Consider the following 17,592-nt stretch of genomic DNA (forward strand, 5'->3'; position numbering starts at 1 on the left):
TTCTCAGCAATTTTTAGGTCGGATTAAAAAAGCGATTAATTAGATTAATTAATTAATTACAGATCTTAATGAATTAATCGCTCAATTTTTTAATTGCTTGACAGCACTAAGCAATGCATCCTTATCTTGACACAGTTATAAAATCTTGTTTGGCCAGTTCATCCCATGCAGTGATTCTATGTATTTGACCGTGAAGTGTGGATTACTTTATTTTCTATAAGGGCCAGATACGTTTGTGGACCTGATATCGCAGGCGTGTCAGGGTTTTAATTTTCTTTTTTTTTTTCATTGAACGCACACTCAAGCATAGGATCTTTCTGTTCTTGCTTTCATTTTTTTGTTCATGTGCTTATGCATGTACGGATAAAAAAAAAAACGTACCTCTCAAGCATAGGATGTTGATGTCCATGTTTTAGTCATCAGAACTTTGAGCTATAAATGCCAAACACTTGCAGGAAGACGTGCTCCCAGTGACATGGAGTTGCAACGCTTGTGATGTGTTTATTCTTGGTCAAAGGCCTTGCAGTGGAGGTTTACACAGCTCATAATGCACTGCTGCTTCTATACATCCGTCTCCGTAAACGTGTCACCCATGACAGAGCGCACATCGGTGGTCGTGGTGGTCTGACTTTTCATGTTGGAGGAAGTCTTCACCACAGTCCTTCTGAACAAAGTGTCCTCATCTTGGCACATACTTGCAAGAGGGTTTTTTTCTTTTCCTTTCTCAAGAGGACTTTAATCTACTTTCTGTTGATGTGTAACTCAAGTTATTGTACTCACACTGCTCATTGGCTTACATGCACTAGTGTTTGGATGCATTCAATTCACTGGGTAAAGTCGAATCTATTTATAGCAAGTGTCAAATAAAAAGCTAAATAAAAACTAATCCAACTGACCCACAAGGTTCAGGCGGCAACTTCATACCTCAGATTTAATATGACCTGTATCACTACCTGCCAGAATACCTCTGCTGTACAGGTTTTATCATTCTTACGTCAGTCAAACCCAGTTAAACATATCAATTATAAAGAAATAATCAGATATGTTGCTCTTTATTGTGGTTAGCTCAGAAGAGCATACAGGAAGTGCGTAGTTTCTGTGCAGAAGGTGTGAACATGTTCGTATCGGTGGTGGAGGTCTGACTTTCATCAGGTCCGATCAGATAGCGGCGTTGTTTGTAACTACAGATCCCAGACGTGAAGGCGCTGGTCAGCTGCAGCAGAGAAGACGTGACTGTTGTCGGGGTTTATTGCCAAGTGCAGAACTCGATGAGAGTGACCTGAAGATACACCAAAAATATTCTACTTTTAGTTGCCAAAGATTCCCTGTGACAATATATACATTAAGATATTAGACCTTATACAGCTAGACATTAGTCTGTCTAACTTCAGATAGACAGCTGCTCAGTCAAATCATTCAGCGTGATCTAAGTGTTTCGTAGTAGACTAGCGTAGTACCAGCTGTACCTTTACCCCAACCAAGAGGCTCTGCATACAGATTAGGGACAAAATCCTGTAGAAGAACAGGTTAGGGTTGGGGTTTAAATGGATGACCAACACGCTGAGAATCAGATATTAGAATTTTAAAGACAAAAAAGCACCAAGAAAGAGAAGAACACCAAATTTGACAGAACAGGCAGGAAGGATATTGATAAGAGAGGTGACTAATAGTGCAAGGGAAACCCTGAAGGTGCTCCAAAATTCAAGAGATTAGTGTCTGTATGCTATGGAGCAATGGCGATCATAATCATAATCATAATTAAAAACATGAAAAAGCCATTGCTTAAAGGAAAGCAGGAAGCTCTTCAGTTCAGAGATCATTAACTTTGGTGAAATCATAGTTTCACATTCACCAGAAGCCAAGGACGTGCATGAGTCAGCACAAACTGGCTTACAAATCAACTGGGTGGGAGATGACGGTTGTGCTGCTGTGATATCACTCAGCATGTGTGATCTTGTACTACTCTTATTCCAACGAGGCTGTTGTGAACATGGTAAACAGAATAGTAGATTTAACGTATTTGACATGTTTTCTGACCTGTGAGCTGGTGGATCCGCCTGAGCGAGGGAAACTCCCACGCCCAGGAGGTGACTTGGTGATGAGGAAGGCCGTGGCCTGTGACAAGATATCTCTTCTTTTCAGCCCATCGCAGGGAACAAATCTACAGATGGAGTCATTGGGAATAATCTATCAACCAACTATAGTGTAGAGTGTAATTGAAAATGTTTTAAAACCCCTCTGATACGAGTCAGAATGTAAGCACCTGTGAGTTTGTGTTCACAGACGTCAAACAAGAGCCTGATCGTGTGTCCCAGACTCTCAGTTCACCGTCTTTCCATCCTCCTCCAGTAGCAATCACCTCTCTCTGCCACGGACACCATCCCAACGCCTATGCATGAAATAACACATTATAGACACAATGCGGGATCACCAAATATATTTGACCTCTCTAAGTGACAGCAGATTAATCCTAAAAACACGTTCCTTGCTACTCAGTCCTGTATTCGTTGAGATTAGTCATCCTCAAGTCAGAAACTGAACACTTGCAGTATATGACTGATATGGCTGATTATAGTTATCACTAAACCCATAATCAGTCTGAGAGAGCTGCAGATCTACTGCTGCAAGTCAAGTATGTGATACGAATCAGATCAACCTTTAGGTTGTGGCTTTAGAGAAGGGGCTGAGAAATCATTTTTCGTTGAACACGTATGGCATAACAGTGAATACTGTTCAGCTTCAGCTTCAGTGGCAGGCTGATCCCACCACGATGCAAAACCGAACGCCACAGAAAGTCGTTCCTCCCAGCTGCCATCAAGCTCTATAACTGTCCTACTGTATGTGTAATACTCCAGCACTTTATTCTTAGCACTTTATTACTCAGCACTTTAGTACCCAAGCATTTTAATTTTAAATATAATTTTAAATCTAAGTGATCTGTTTTTTTTTATTGGATCTGTTTTTTTATCTTTGTGTTGAATGCATGCATGAAAAAAAACGCACTGATGCTGCTGCTGCTGCTGCTGCTGATGTAACACCTTAAAGCAGCACAATGTAACTTTTCCACCTTAATATAATATTTCCAGAGTCATTGTGATGGAACATCAACTTCCAACAGGTTTAATGACACCTCTGTCATGGTCTGAGGGGTCTGTATCGCCTTCACTGGCACTATGTAACTTTGAGGTGGATGGTAGGAACCCTTCCACACTACTGGTAAAGCACTACCGCTTTTGTCCAAAGGAGCCGCTAAACTCAACAAAAGCTGAAAGTTACATTGTGCTGCTTTAATTTCCTGCATCCTATCCTATCTATCTATCTATCTATCTATCTATCTATCTATCTATCTATCTATCTATCTATCTATCTATCTATCTATCTATCTATCTATCTATCTATCTATCTATCTATCTATCTATCTATCTATCTATCTATCTATCTATCTATCTACTGGCATGCAAACATACTACATTAAAACTACAGTATGTCAAACTTTAATGTTTCAAATCAGCTTTTTAAAATTCTTATAATTGTAATATAATTTTACTCAAAGTACAGCAGAAGGCAGTAAAAATGCACGCTCAGACTCTTTTCTAGATTTAAAGGTAGGGTAAGCAATTTCTGGGCTGTGTCTGTAGTGGTTTTTTTTTGTTTCTTTTTTTCCTGATTGTGCTCATCAGATGAGCAGGTCGTGGAAGGTGAGGAACTATATATATATTCACTGAATGTGACAAGATTCCCAAGAATAACTTTCCCTACCTTTAATTTGTAGTCTCAACTGAAGATACCTTAACAGCACTGGGTTGTTCCATGGTCATAATCGGCTGTTGTGGCCCTTTGGGCCCCGTGATGTCACTATCCCAGATATGGAGAAGACCCTCCGGTGAGCCGCTGGCCAGCCAGTCGTCTCCAGGGGACCACTGCAGGTTGCAGACCCCCCCCTTCTGGGAGGCTACGCCTATCACCGGTGCAGGAGCCCGGGGGTCCAGGTGGTGGATGTGTCCCAGAGCAGAGCCACTGTGGGATTGTAGACACTATCAGAGAGCAGGGAAAACCTTTATGTACAGTATCTATATATATATATTAGGGCTGTCAAAGTTAACGTCCTCTTAACGCCGACAATTTTTTTAACGCGTGATAAATGCGCAGGATGAAAAAAAAAGCGCATTATATAAGTTCTGGCCGTCGACGGCACCCGTAGCCTGAGGAAAAGTGTGGTGAACTGAAAGATGGAGAATGAAAAGGGACTTTTGAACGGCTAGTTCACTTTCAAAAAGATACCCAGATGGTTTGTTGGACTAAAGTTATTTGCATGTACTGTCGATTTGTAATGAATTACCGACGGATGCAGAGAGCGCAGCACACAAGTGTAAAGTTGGGGACTACATTGTGTTTGTATTTATGAAGGAATGTTACATTCAGGTCAAAAGCTTTTTTTGTGGAAAGTTGAATAAACATTGGCATAAAGCAGCATATTTGCCCTTTCTCATTTAAAAAATACCTTAAGGTAATTTAAACAGCAAAGAAATGTGTGAATAAATGTGCGATTAATATGCGATTGATCACGAGTTAACTATGGACAACATGCGATTAATCGCGATTAAAAAAATGAATCGTTTGACAGCCCTAATATATATATACTGTATACATATAGTAACTGTTCAGCCAGCCATTATCCTAAACAGACTTCAAATGATAGTTTAAAATATCATGCACCAAAATACCTGGTGAGTAACTGCTGTTTCCAGGAAAGGGCCCCCACCGAAGACAGGTGTGAATGGAGATATCTTATGCTCTGCTTGTGGTCAACATCCCACAACTAAACGTCAAAGAGAAACTCTGATGCATCACAAACCGTCACCCTGCTGATTCAGAAGGGTGTTGAACTTCCCCTCAGAGACCACCGCAGTTTTTGCTGAAATGGCTCCTAAGCCCCTTTGGCACCCGCATCTCCAGAGAAGTTACCTGCATCCCCCCTCGCCTGTTTCCGATGCACAGAACTCTGCCGTCTCTGCTCCAGCACAGGCAGGAGACGGACGGGGCCTGGCGGTGAGGTCGGCTCGCGTCTGGATTCGGCTCCAAATGTCCGACCACCTCATGAGTTTCTGAATTCCACAGGTGGACAGAAGAGCCAAGTGCTAACGCAACCATCCCGTCACAACTGCAGTCGAGAACACTTGCATCTAAAAGGAAAGAAATGGAAAAGGAAAAGAACTAAAGAGGCTATACTGTAGCTTAAATTATTGTAGGTGGGTTTTTTAACAAGTATAACAGACTTTTCACGTCAACTACCAATGTGTTCGAGGATTTCAAGTGAATCTTTGCAATTACTACAAATCCTTGTTGCATTATGATAAATTGTGATCTGAGCTTATAATCAACAATTAAATACAAACATAATCTCAATTGGAAACTCAAACTGTGTTATTTTTATATCTTTATTGAAAAATCTAAAGTTTCACTATTTTTATCAGATCTCTCATGTAGTAGGAACTTTTTGGGAGGGTTTATGTCTCTTATTTGTTCCTTTTCAACGTCAAGTTCGTCCTGTTTCTTTAATTTTGATGTTGATTCCCTGCAGTGCTCCTGCCGTGTCCTCCTGGTCACATCACCACACTTCTCCTGAGCCACGATGCAATGTTTACTCCAGAAAAGCAGCATCTTCCTCTTTTCCCTCCATGATTATATGTAAACCACTCGTGCCCTGAAAGAGCAAACGGCCTCAAACCATGACGTTATCTCCACCATGACACACAGCAGGGTTTCACAATTCGTATGCAAAGCCTTTTTTTCCCCTCTTCTCAACAGGGTGTTGTGCATTTTTGACAAAGCATTCAACTTTTTTAACGTCACCTCTCTACCAGACAGTGTCCCAAAGGTGACGTGGAAAATCCAGCCTTGACAACCAAGAAGAGTTTCCATTTTTATTTAATTTCTCTGATGATTCTTCTAGGGACCAAGAAAAATGTTGTGATCAAGCTAAATATTTCTTGAAGAGTGAAGGCTTTCTTGGTCAACACCCCAAGGATAAGCACATATATACACACAAATATTTGTAAAATGAAATGGGACTCGGGTCTTCTCTTACAGTAGTCGTTCAGCAGTGATGGTGCCCCCAACATCATCACGGACTTTCTCTGCAGACCTACACCAGCTTTGTTCAGAACAGCAAAAGGCTGCAAACCATGTCTTCTCTCTTCAGAACCTGCAATGGGAAAGTATTACAAAAACTATAACTCTCAACATGTATATCCTATGAATAAACTGTTAATGCTTTAACTAAAATGTGATCACTTTGTTGTGGCAATTATAAGAAAACCATACTTTTATATGCAATTGCTGCCAACAAGCGATGAACACTTGCTTAAGTGAGTGAATAGTCACTGCGTTTACTTTATTTAGGCCTCTGCATGTCCTTGTTCTGTCACATTTATGTAAAAGTTGTACTCCACCAGTTGTACTTCGTCGCCTATTTATACTGGCCCAACCAGACAGAAAAATCCCACAAATCCTGGTTTTTGCATACAAAAAAAAACAACTATAAGATTTGTTGCAGTTCCTCAACTGGCCACTGGAGGCTGGCTCTAAAAGTGAGCCAATCTCCATTGACTTCCCTGTTAAATTATCCAATTTGAGAGCAGAAATAAACACATTTACAGCCTGGTTCAAAAGACCATTTTAGTCTCAATTGTTTGATTTCACACTCATTACAACTCTGAGAAAGGGGGGCAGGGAGATTTTTTTTTTGTATTACATCAGGATAGTTTACATAAAGCAATACGTTTTTCTCTAATGATTGACAGCCTGCTCAGTCAATGGGTAGCCGTTATCAATTCCTTATCCGTTATCATGCTGCCGCACTTTGCGAAGCAATCAGAAGTTTTCTATTTCACCACTGAGTCAACATGTCAATTTAACTCAAATGCAATATTTTTTTTTCTGTGTAAAAAAAACTCTGGACCGTTAAATCTTCTCACTATTCTTGGCACATGTGACCTTGGGTAGTATAATCACACATATCATTCAGATGCTGTGACACTTATTCACGCCTTACCAACTTGTTGTATACGTCCGTCCGCTCGACCTGCTGCTCTCCACACCAGCTGGGCTTTCTGCAAAATATAAATACTCTATAATAGATTTGATCTTTTTATATGTTTGTTTTCACTTCCCATCTTCCACTAGCCTTATTAACCAGGAACGCACCCTGACACTCTTCCTCTCCCCCACACCCTACCTGCCATGACACTTAACTTAACCTGCACTCTATGCGTTACATCAATGCTCAGCTCGCACTTTGGAAACTCGCACTGTGATCACATGTTGGACCGCTCTTACTTATACTTACCTGAATCACTTACCATGTATATATATTTATATATTCATACTAACCCATATACTGCTAATCCCATTACTTGTTTGTATATTGTCTATACCGCTAAAAATATCACTGTTTCATATCTACAATATTTAGAAAAACTTGTTGCACCAACTACGCCAAAACAAATTCCTTGTATATCCAGTAATGTACTTGGCAATAAACTTTTTTCTGATTCAGTATGTTTATTTTTCCACTTTGGCCATATATATATATATATATATATATATATATATATATATATATATATATATATATATATATATATATATATATATATATATATATATATATATATACAGTATATATATTTCAAAGATGCATACGGTTCTTGCATACACCATGACAGCAACACCATGACAGCAACACCTTGGCTGATTGTGTTGTACATTAGCTTCTGTGTGGACAGCACTATCCTCATCAGAACAGCAAGATGAGTTCCTAAAAAGCAACTATGGATCACTAATGACCTGAACAAGAAGAAAAAATAGTCTTCAGAAGGGGGCAATACAGTTATTGATGAGTGTACAGAAACAAGTTAGAGTCAAGATTAGAAACAACATGGAGGCGTACTGGAGAGTGAGCTCCTGAACACTGATCGCAGGTTTCAAGCAGGAGAAGAATCAGACAGATGGATGTCTGGACGGATAAATAACAATAGATTGAACATGTTCTTCAAAATGTTCAGTATGGACACAAGCTCAGCATCCTTCTCTCCTGCCCACCTGGACAAGAGACTGGACTGGAGATGCAACACTGATGCTACTTAAGATGGGACAAAGCAAACTGTATTTCTTCAGATAGTTAGGTTCTTCTGCATTTGTAGACTTCAATCTCATTTCTTTAACTCTTCAGAAACACACCTGTTCTGGGGGCTTTTCTGTGTCCGGCCATGCTCTGGCTCTGGAAACATGCGTGTGTGCTGTGTTCTGTGGTCCAACGGCCTCTGTGTAGCTTCTGACACCTGATGCCACTGTTTCCAGAAAGATATTCAGAAAACTCTGGTCAAATTGCAAACACACACACACACACACACACACACACACACACACACACACATTCACTTCCTCTACGTGATGAGACATCTGGACTCAAGGGGTATGAATAAAAAAGGGCTTGCAGAAGTGTTAAATGGTAAGGAAAATGTTTTAATAGAGGCATAAGTTGACGCCTATTTCACAACTAAGCCATGAATATGTTACACTGCAAGTGCAGAGTTGTGAATATGACAGTTTAGGCGTTGTCTGTAGTGCTAAAACCTGCTGCAGGACGTTGTGATGCATACATTAATTAAACATTTATCTGAATAAATAAGCACTGTTGCAGTTTTTTTTCTAGCAAACAGAAAAGTTGGCGATTGCAATAACTTATAAACTGTGTGGTATGCATTCTTTTTTTTTTTAAGCATTTGTTTTGTTGTCTCAGTAATTAGACAATTGAAGAAGCCTAAATACATCTGAGGACTAACTTTGTTTTATCATGACCAAACTCCAAAAATGTAAATAAAATGAGAATTTCAACAAAATATGGTTTTAATTGTATATTAATAAGAGCCACATTTGCTTATTTACTGTTTGCTACTTTTTTAAATCCGGGTACAGTGAGCGAAATAACCGGAGTCAAATTCCCTGTCTGGCATGTTCAAATTTGGCCAATAAAGCTGATTCTGAATATGATTCAAAGGACCAAAACAAGGTCATTTAAAAACAGGATTTTGGTAATAATTAGATTACTAATTGCAGTTAAGATGGGGTGATTGTTGCAGGACATGGTCCTGCTGGGTAGTGATACCTGCAGGGTCTCCCTGTGGGGGTGTGTGTGCTGGTCTCGGGGGGGAGTCGAGCTCCAGCCTCCTACACACGGTATCGAGCTCAAAGTTGGGACCACACCGCCACCTGGCGGCCACCGGCGGAATCACAGCAGGGCTGTCGGCGCCGCTCCTCTGGATGAGCCACCTCCTGAAGCGTTTGTGTTGGATCTCCGGGATATTGTGAAGTTTCTGGGGAAAGATACATAAATATATACAATAATATGTCTCAGAATTATGGTCATTTACATGGATTTCAAACTTTGAGAAAAGCGACATGAACCAAAGTTCTTTAAAAGAAACAGCATTAAGGGGAGCATTTCTGGTTTGAACTTTCAAAATAAAAGTTGCATAAAATGTAGCCTGGTAGTTGGACAGTTTACTAACGTCTATGGTTGGACCACATTAAGTCGATTTTCTCATCCATCTTCCTTCCATACTCAATTCAATGTCATTTATATAGCGCCTATTACAATACAAGTTGTCTCTAGGCACTTTCCAGATACCCCGAACATAACCCCCCAGCAATTATTACATAAACATGCTTTTCAAGTTGATAGGTGATTCTAGATTGAACATAGGAGTGAATGTGAGCTTGTGTGGTTGCTTGTCTATATCTTGCCCTGTAATGGACAGGCAGCCTGTACAGGAAAATCAGATACAGATATTGGATGGATGGATGGAAGCTTGCTTGCTTAAATATGTACTGGTTTTGATGGCTTTTGGTTAAAAGTTGAGAGACATAAACCTGGCACTAGTAAGGGAAAACATACATTAAAGGACCACGGGTTGGACTTGAATTTGTTTGGGCTGTGAGGAGGATTTTCAGCAGTTACTTCCACGCTAAGTAGGTAAGTACTGAAAAGCCGTTAAGCGGTTGCTAGGCAGATAATTCAGACGTTTGTGTTCATTCAGTGTTAACTTCAGTATTAAAAGGCTGTTGCTAGAACGCAGCTTACTGGTTGCTAAGAGGTTGCTATAACATACAGTGTTTATTGTTAAAAGTATGCAGACCTCTCTGAGGATAAGATGTCAGATAGATGTGTTACCTGTACATTTGAGGCTCTTGTGAGATTTTGCACTGAATAATTCTGTATTGTTATGGAAATAAAGTTCTATTTGGCCTTTCATGTACTACTCTTTAATGCAAAGAGATGCCTGTTTGTGAGAACAGTGAAGCAGATGTCCCAGAAAGGAAATCAATGATTCATTTTACACCTGATATTTCATTGAAGTTTGACAAAAAATGATGCAACCATATTGGCACAACTGCATTCTTTAAAGGGGTCAAATTGTGCTTGTGCATATTGTTCATTAACTGACTTAATGTTGTTTTCCACAGGTGTTTTTCCTTTTAAGAGTCTGTTTTTGTCAGTACGAAGAAATTCCAGCCTTTAGGAGTTAAAGCTGGATACAGAGTTTCTAGGGCCTACATGTTTTAGATGTTTCCCTGTTTCAACACATCCTGGTACAAACAATGGTGTCAGTAACAGACTGGTGCAGATGATGATCCATTAATTTGAATCAGGTGTGTTGATGACAGAATCCATCGAGGACCCGACTTGAAGAGCCTGCTCTCAGGGAACCATTTGGCTGGAAATGAGCTTAGTCTAATGTAAAAATAATTGGCCTCTTTGACCTTTTTTTTTATTTAAATTAATCAAATCTAAATGATTTGTGATATGTTTAATTTGATAACTTGAGTCCGAGATTCATGAAATTGTAAACACAGCTTTTTAGACTTTTAAACTTATTTTGAAGGCTGTTTCCGGTACTGTAGTGGTGGTTTCTCACTAACTTGACAGATTTTTTTTTTTTTTTTTTTTTTTTCCCCATCTGGTCCACTCGGGATTCTGGCAGTCCCCACGCCGAGCTCGGTTCTCCTCGTTCGTTCTTCGTGCTCCAAGATGGAGGCACTAGGGGGTTATCCCACCAAATCCTCCAACCCCAGAATCAAGAGGTTGCGGGTCCTGCTGAGCATGACAGTGGGTGTGGGGTGTTTATTCCTCCTCCAGACTCAGCTGGTGAAACCCAGAAAACCAGAGGACTTTTATTCCTTTGAGGTTAAAGACGCCAAAGGGAGGACGGTTTCCCTGGAGAAGTACCGAGGAAAAGTATGTCCACATCATCAACCATCAGCCTTTTCCGTTTCAGGATTACAAAAAGAAAAAAGTGTGAAAAAAAGATCTGTGCAAGACTTGTTGCATCGCTTAAGCGGCATGTGTTGCAGAGTTTGCTGGTAATCGCAGCCTCTCTTTTGCAGGCGTCGCTGGTTGTAAACGTGGCGAGTCAGTGCGAGCACACGGAGCTGAACTACAGGGCTCTGCAGGAGCTGCACCGGGAGCTGGGCACCTCGCACTTCAACGTGCTGGCCTTCCCCTGCGGCCAGTTCGGGGACACGGAGAAGGGGCTGAGCCGAGACATCGAGGCGTTCGCCAAGGCCACGTACGGAGTCACCTTCCCCTTCTTCAGCAGGGTCAAGATCATGGGCTCGGAGGCCGAGCCTGCGCTCAGGTTCCTCACAGGTTAGGAATCACCCGCACCGATGCATGTCCCCCGCTGTGATCATGGACTAGGGTTGCCAACCCCCTGAGAAATAAATAAGGGACACCTCACCGGATTGTCTTCACCCTTCCTGGTGTGGTGAATTTTTAAGCTCTCTTTTTTTGAGTGAAACAATTTTTTAACTATTTGACTCGAACCTGAATTGAATTAGATGCATATTTTTGAATGCCATGAACACATGGAAAACAAATTATTATCCAGCAATTCACTCTAATACAAAACAACAAAATGAACTGAATAAAATAAGTAACTTTCTTAAACAGAAACCTGTCCTGCTTAACTTAAAATTGTATAAATTAATATAAAACAGTAGAAAGAAAGCAGAACATCCATTCTGTAATAGTGCACATTTTTAGTGCAAACAGAAAGTCTGTAGAAAACTTGTAAACATATTTGTGCCTCAAAGGCCATGACTGTAGGCTACAGTTGTAGTATAACAGAAAAAATAACTTATGAACTCAACAGCTCAATGCCATTTTCCTTCGGCATTTTATTACTATTTTTTTGACTAATACGGGACAAAGTGGGTCTCTTTTCAGCTAAAAACGGGACGCGTACTTTAGTTTATAAATACGGGACGATTCCATTTTTGAAGGGACGGTTGTCAACCCTATTATGGACCAATGTGGGTCAGTGATGTCCAGTGTTGTGCAAGTTCATACTTCTCATGAACTAGTTCAACGTTCAGTTCTGTAACTGTATAATTAAACTAGTTGCTGTTATAGAAAGAATAGGCTAATAAAAGAAACTTATTTTGGGGTTTTTTAGGGGATGATTCTGAAGAAATCTGCAACGTTAGGTCTCCAAAGACAGAGGACTAGAGATGATGAAGTTTGAAAAAGTCTGTACGCAGGGAATAAAGTCAAACTCAGAACAAGGTGTCCATGATCTAAAAGCATTTTGACAGAACTGGATTCAATTTCTGTAGTGCAAACCACTAAATGGGCTAATGCTTTTTTTTTTTTTTTTTTTAAATCGTTAGAGAAGCTCATGTAACATAAATTTCTTTCCTTCATGCATGGAGCGAAAGAGTATTGTAATAACCATTTCAAAGTCAGCACCTGTGATTTTTATGAAGAGGCACTGGTGCACACGAGACTGCTAACTTTGAAGGAGACGTTTACTGGAGCAAAAGAAGCTCCAAACCAGATGTTTCCCCAGAAGGTTTTCATAATTTTTGAAGGGAAAGCCAAACCAAATTCTGAATGTAGCACAGGATTATGCCACTGTGGTTTGGTTGAAAAGAAAGCGTGCCTACAATCAGCGGACTCTCACCCACTGAACATTTGGTGCATGTAAATGAAAAATACAGCAAATGAACAAGTCTGAAGCAACAGGGTGATAAAAAGCCCCTGATGTGTTGGGTTTGTTTTTTCTACACATGCTGTCTATTGGATGTTGAGTTTTCATTTTAGATTTAGTTTTTGCACCATTAATACCTCTATAACATTTGTCTTTTCTTTCTTTCTACAGATTCCGTGCAGAAAATACCAAAGTGGAACTTTTGGAAGTTCCTGGTGAACCCGGAGGGGAAGGTGGTCCGGTTCTGGCGGACGGACGAGCCCATGGAGAGCATCCGGCAAGAGGTCACGTCGCTGGTGCGAGAGATCATCCTCAAGAAGCGGGTGGAGCTATGATGGAGTTTCCCGGTAGATCCTGGACGTGCTGCTCTGTGTTCCTGAGCTCCGACAGCCAGGAGTGTCTGAACTGTCACCAGTGAGAGCGGCCGGGAGGTGCATCGCCCAACAAATGTGCAGGATTATCCACTAGTGTCAGCCACAGAGGCAGTGGGAGGCATGCAACCTGTGGTTGACAGCTGTGATGAACAGTCCTTACAGTGACCACTGCTGCAACTGAAGGATCAAGTATTTGTCATGTTGGCTTTTTACAAATGTTCTTCTTTCTACTTTATCTTTCTACTTTTTTGCATCGATTTTTACATCAAGTTTACATTAAACTCTTATGATGAAATGAATCATTATTTCCTATTTTGACTCATTTTTAAGCCAAGCAAATTCTGATACTTCTGTCCAGCAATAAAATGAATTTGATTTAACTATGAATTTATAGATAAAATTGCTCACTACTTTTAAATAATCCATAGTTTGATAGCAGTGTCAAAGAACTTAAAACTTCACACAAATCTACAATATTCATGCTAATACTCTTCATTTTATACATATCACTTTATAGCAGCTGTTCATGTGTGTAATCCTGGGACATAGTTCAGTCAGAACATAAAAAAGGGTGACTGTAAACAAAAAGTACCAGTTTTGATGCACAACACCAGCTCTGAATCACATGTCGGATGAAAGAAGTGAATGCAAGTTAAATGGACGTTTGGAGGGCAGCAGCAGGTAAGCTGGCACCTTGCATTACAACCAGCTAACGAAACACTGCCTTCCAATCACCCAACATGTCATACATGTAATAGCTGTAGCAAAAAGGCCTAAAGGGTTTGTTCTGTTTTTCTGGAACCACAAGTTCAAGGATGTGCATGTGTTCCACTTCCAAATCCAGCTGTGCAAGGTTGATTGACTGAAACAAAATGACTGGAGTCAAATGTAATTGTTCAGGTGGCAGAGCGGTGTGAGCTGGCAATAGACACAACAGTCAGCTAACATCACACTGCCTCCCAAACAGTCACAAATCGGGAGACCTATGAGACTTACAAATGTTTTCTTCTTCCATTCACACGTTTCCCTGCTGGTGGACTTTGCATTCAAAGGTGAAGCTGAAGAGCGCTCCTGTCTGCTGACACGTCTGAGGTAGCAGTGGTGACCTGTAGCAGTGGTGAGGAGTGCATCTATCCGTGTATGAGAGCGTCCAGCAGCACTAAACTGCACCGCCACCACATCACCAGCTCTGGAGCTCACCTGAAACTTAACCTCACCTTCCTTTTAATCCTGTAAAACATTCAGGTGATTTCCGCTTTCTACTCTTTTCAAATAATTTTCAAGCTAGATGAGTATTCTCTCACTAATATGATTAAATGCCAGTGGTAATTGTTCTATCAGACTGATATTACCCAAAGACTAACTCATGGTGGGGTTGTGTTGGATGAAGCCGGAGCAGTGCTGTGTTTGGAGTTTACCGGTTACCTGGGGTCCGTTTCACAAAGCAGGTTTAGTGAAAACTCTGAGTCTGTTAACCCTGAAATGAGGGAAACTCTGAGTTTTCCGTTTCACAAAGGGAGGTAACTCAAACCAGAGAAAGAGAGGTAACTCTAGCCTGTTTCACAAAGAGAGGTAACTTAAGCTCTCGGTCAGTTACCGTAGTAACAGACGCTCTGAATCTAACCTGGTCGGGACCAGGTTTATTTCAGCGAACCTGGAGTTTCTCTCTGTCTCCTCCCTCAGTGGCGTCAATTCAGCCAATGGGTCTTTACGCAATACACATCCGTTTTCTGCACCACGGACAGCAAGCGGCAGAGTTAGAGAGCAGAAAAGGCTTATCTAACAAATGCAATTTAACTCGTTCACTTTATTCACTATGTCAGTGCAACAATATCACAGGGACATCAGATTTTAACTTCAAACAATTAAAGTCCAAATGCAAAAAGGAGAGGGAGAGTAAAAAAAAGTCAAATATTTCCCTTAAACAGATGTATAAGAGGATTTATATATTACTTTGAGATGAACTTGCATAATTAATCCATCAGTGGCTAACAGCCTCGTTAATATCTTCTGGACCCATCACTTGTCTTCTTTCTTTTTTTTTATTGCGTGGTTGTCTGCTTCATTTTCATTTTTGTAAGTTAGTAACACTGCAGAGCGCACTAAAAACGAGATTGATAGCGACCACTGTTGTCAGGGACGCTGGGACCTTTCCAGATATGAGGGGGGTACAAGTGTTGGGAAAGATAATACCTAGTGAAATCCATCATGTTGTTCTGATATGCATTTGTAGTTATTTTACATGTATTAATTAATAGAACAAATCAATACAAATAGACACAGAGTAATTCCATAAATGTATTTAAAAAAATAAAACATTTACATTTTCCCCTGAAGCCGAGGTGTGGCAGCTGCCGTACCCAATTGACGACCCTGATCTAAATGACAATAAAATTTCATTTTTTTTTCTCCAAAATATGCTCTCATACTCACCATACGCACGTATTAACACTTCTAACTCCAGTGGCGTGAAGTATGTGGATCTAGAGATGCAAACTGATGTTTCGTCAAAGGGATTTTGTAAATTGAAATGATAAATAAAGTTAAAAAGAAAAAAAAGAAAATGTAAGTCGCTCTTTTGTGTCGCCGGTTGCCATGGTGAATCCTTGTATCAGCGCTCTACTGATGATGGCTTTTGATTTCCCTCACGCACGAGTTTAACTCCAGGTGAAACTACTTAGAGTTGAGTAAATTACCTCAAATCCGCTGTTCTGGAACCGAAAACTCAGAGTTTCCGATCTCAGAGTAGATCAACTAAGAGTTCAGGATTAGACTCAGAGTTTGTTGAACCTGCTTTGTGAAACGGACCCCTGGTTGCAGCAGCACCAACAACAGATTCAAAGGCTCATTTCTTCTGGGCTATTCTGGACATTTGAATGCTATTGCATAATCCACTCACCCGTTTATTGGACTTGCCGTTTCTCATCTTCTGGTACTTTTGAGTAAAACGCAGTCTTCCTTGTGTCTGGAGCTGTTTGAGTGGCTTGGGTCAGTCCTCCTGTGCACTTGCAGCCTCCTATGCTGCTGCAGCCTCAGATATAGTTGTGCAAGGCGGACAGGGGAGCGGGAAAAGCCCCCCACCCCCCTCAATTTGCATAAACGTGGTCAGGGATATTGTAGGCGCCATGGTTTCCACTGGAAACAAATAAGGAAAGAAAAGTAAACAATGAAAAAACGCATTTGTTGCTCATTCCTTTTCCCCCCTAATCGTTTGCAGCAGAAAAAGACAAAGACCTGTTTCTTACATTTTTTTGGTGACAAAAGGTGAGGTCGGTTTAGTGCATAACACACACGCACTAGCGAACAAAGTTTATCTGGAGCTGATGTGGCGCTAAACGCTGTGAACGGCGCGCTCGGGGGCGGGGGCGCGCTCCCGCGGCGCCTCCATCTGCGCTCCTGCAGCCTCAGGTGCGGCCGGGGCCCCGCGGAGCGCACATGCACCAAACATGATTGAGTCTTTCATTTAGGCCTATTAAAGCCAGTCCTCTCTGAGATTAGTATTTTATTTTGGGGGTCTTTCAAAAATAATTAAGTTATATCCATACCTGTCATGTTTTAGATTTAAAAACACGGGCACTTTTCTGCCGCTGTCCCACCAGCCCTACCGAGGTCCAGTATCTTACATTTTAAGACAGATTTATGAAAGGTCCAAAATAACTACCTGTCAATCACTTCAAAACTACAATTATGTGCTCATAGCCTGATAGGCCGACCTTTTTTCACACTGAAATGCTGTGGACACTCATGTATTCCTATAATAGAGCCTAAATAAAAACACAAAAGTGAATTAAAGCACATGTATTTATTTTAAATATTTCCAGTTTGTCTTCAAGTGAAACATTTATATTTTCTTTTAATTTGTCATTTTCACTCATGGCTCTCTGGTATTGACTGACATCGTCCTTCCCCTGTGAGAGACAGTCACACTAACATCAAATCTTCCAGAACGGGTAACTGTGCACCACCTGGTCCTCTTTACATTTTCTATCCAATTTTTAGAGATATTTACACCAAGTCTTCTTTTTTGGGCACAAATGTTTTCTCTCTCTTTACATCCATCCATCTCTGATTTGTTGTTCCGAGTTTGCTCCGGTTTGCTCCCGTTGTTGCCACTAACCTCGCGAGAACTGCCACCCAGGCTACAGCAGGTGGCAGTTCTCGCGAGG

The 17,592-nt window shown here is 40.8% G+C and overlaps 2 protein-coding genes across 2 annotated transcripts; one reads left to right on the plus strand and one right to left on the minus strand.

Moving 5' to 3' along the window:
• Positions 1-1,153: 1,153 nt before the first annotated feature.
• Positions 1,154-9,464, minus strand: LOC133451287 (cell division cycle protein 20 homolog B-like). The gene is made up of 11 exons (XM_061730257.1): positions 9,435-9,464; positions 9,170-9,377; positions 8,242-8,351; positions 7,055-7,112; positions 6,089-6,205; positions 4,945-5,183; positions 4,725-4,819; positions 3,789-4,017; positions 2,264-2,389; positions 2,038-2,161; positions 1,154-1,279 (listed from the first exon to the last, which is right to left on the minus strand). The coding sequence occupies exons 1-11, from the start codon at positions 9,462-9,464 to the stop codon at positions 1,182-1,184; spliced, it is 1,434 nt and encodes a 477-aa protein (XP_061586241.1). The 3' UTR covers positions 1,154-1,181.
• A 1,587-nt stretch (positions 9,465-11,051) lies between these two features.
• gpx8 (glutathione peroxidase 8 (putative)) lies at positions 11,052-13,725 on the plus strand. The gene is made up of 3 exons (XM_061730085.1): positions 11,052-11,299; positions 11,449-11,710; positions 13,224-13,725. The coding sequence occupies exons 1-3, from the start codon at positions 11,093-11,095 to the stop codon at positions 13,385-13,387; spliced, it is 633 nt and encodes a 210-aa protein (XP_061586069.1). The 5' UTR covers positions 11,052-11,092; the 3' UTR covers positions 13,388-13,725.
• The last annotated feature ends 3,867 nt before the right edge of the window (positions 13,726-17,592 follow it).

This window comes from Cololabis saira, chromosome 9 (genome assembly GCF_033807715.1).
Source record: "Cololabis saira isolate AMF1-May2022 chromosome 9, fColSai1.1, whole genome shotgun sequence".
In the NCBI taxonomy this organism is placed as follows: domain Eukaryota; kingdom Metazoa; phylum Chordata; class Actinopteri; order Beloniformes; family Belonidae; genus Cololabis; species Cololabis saira.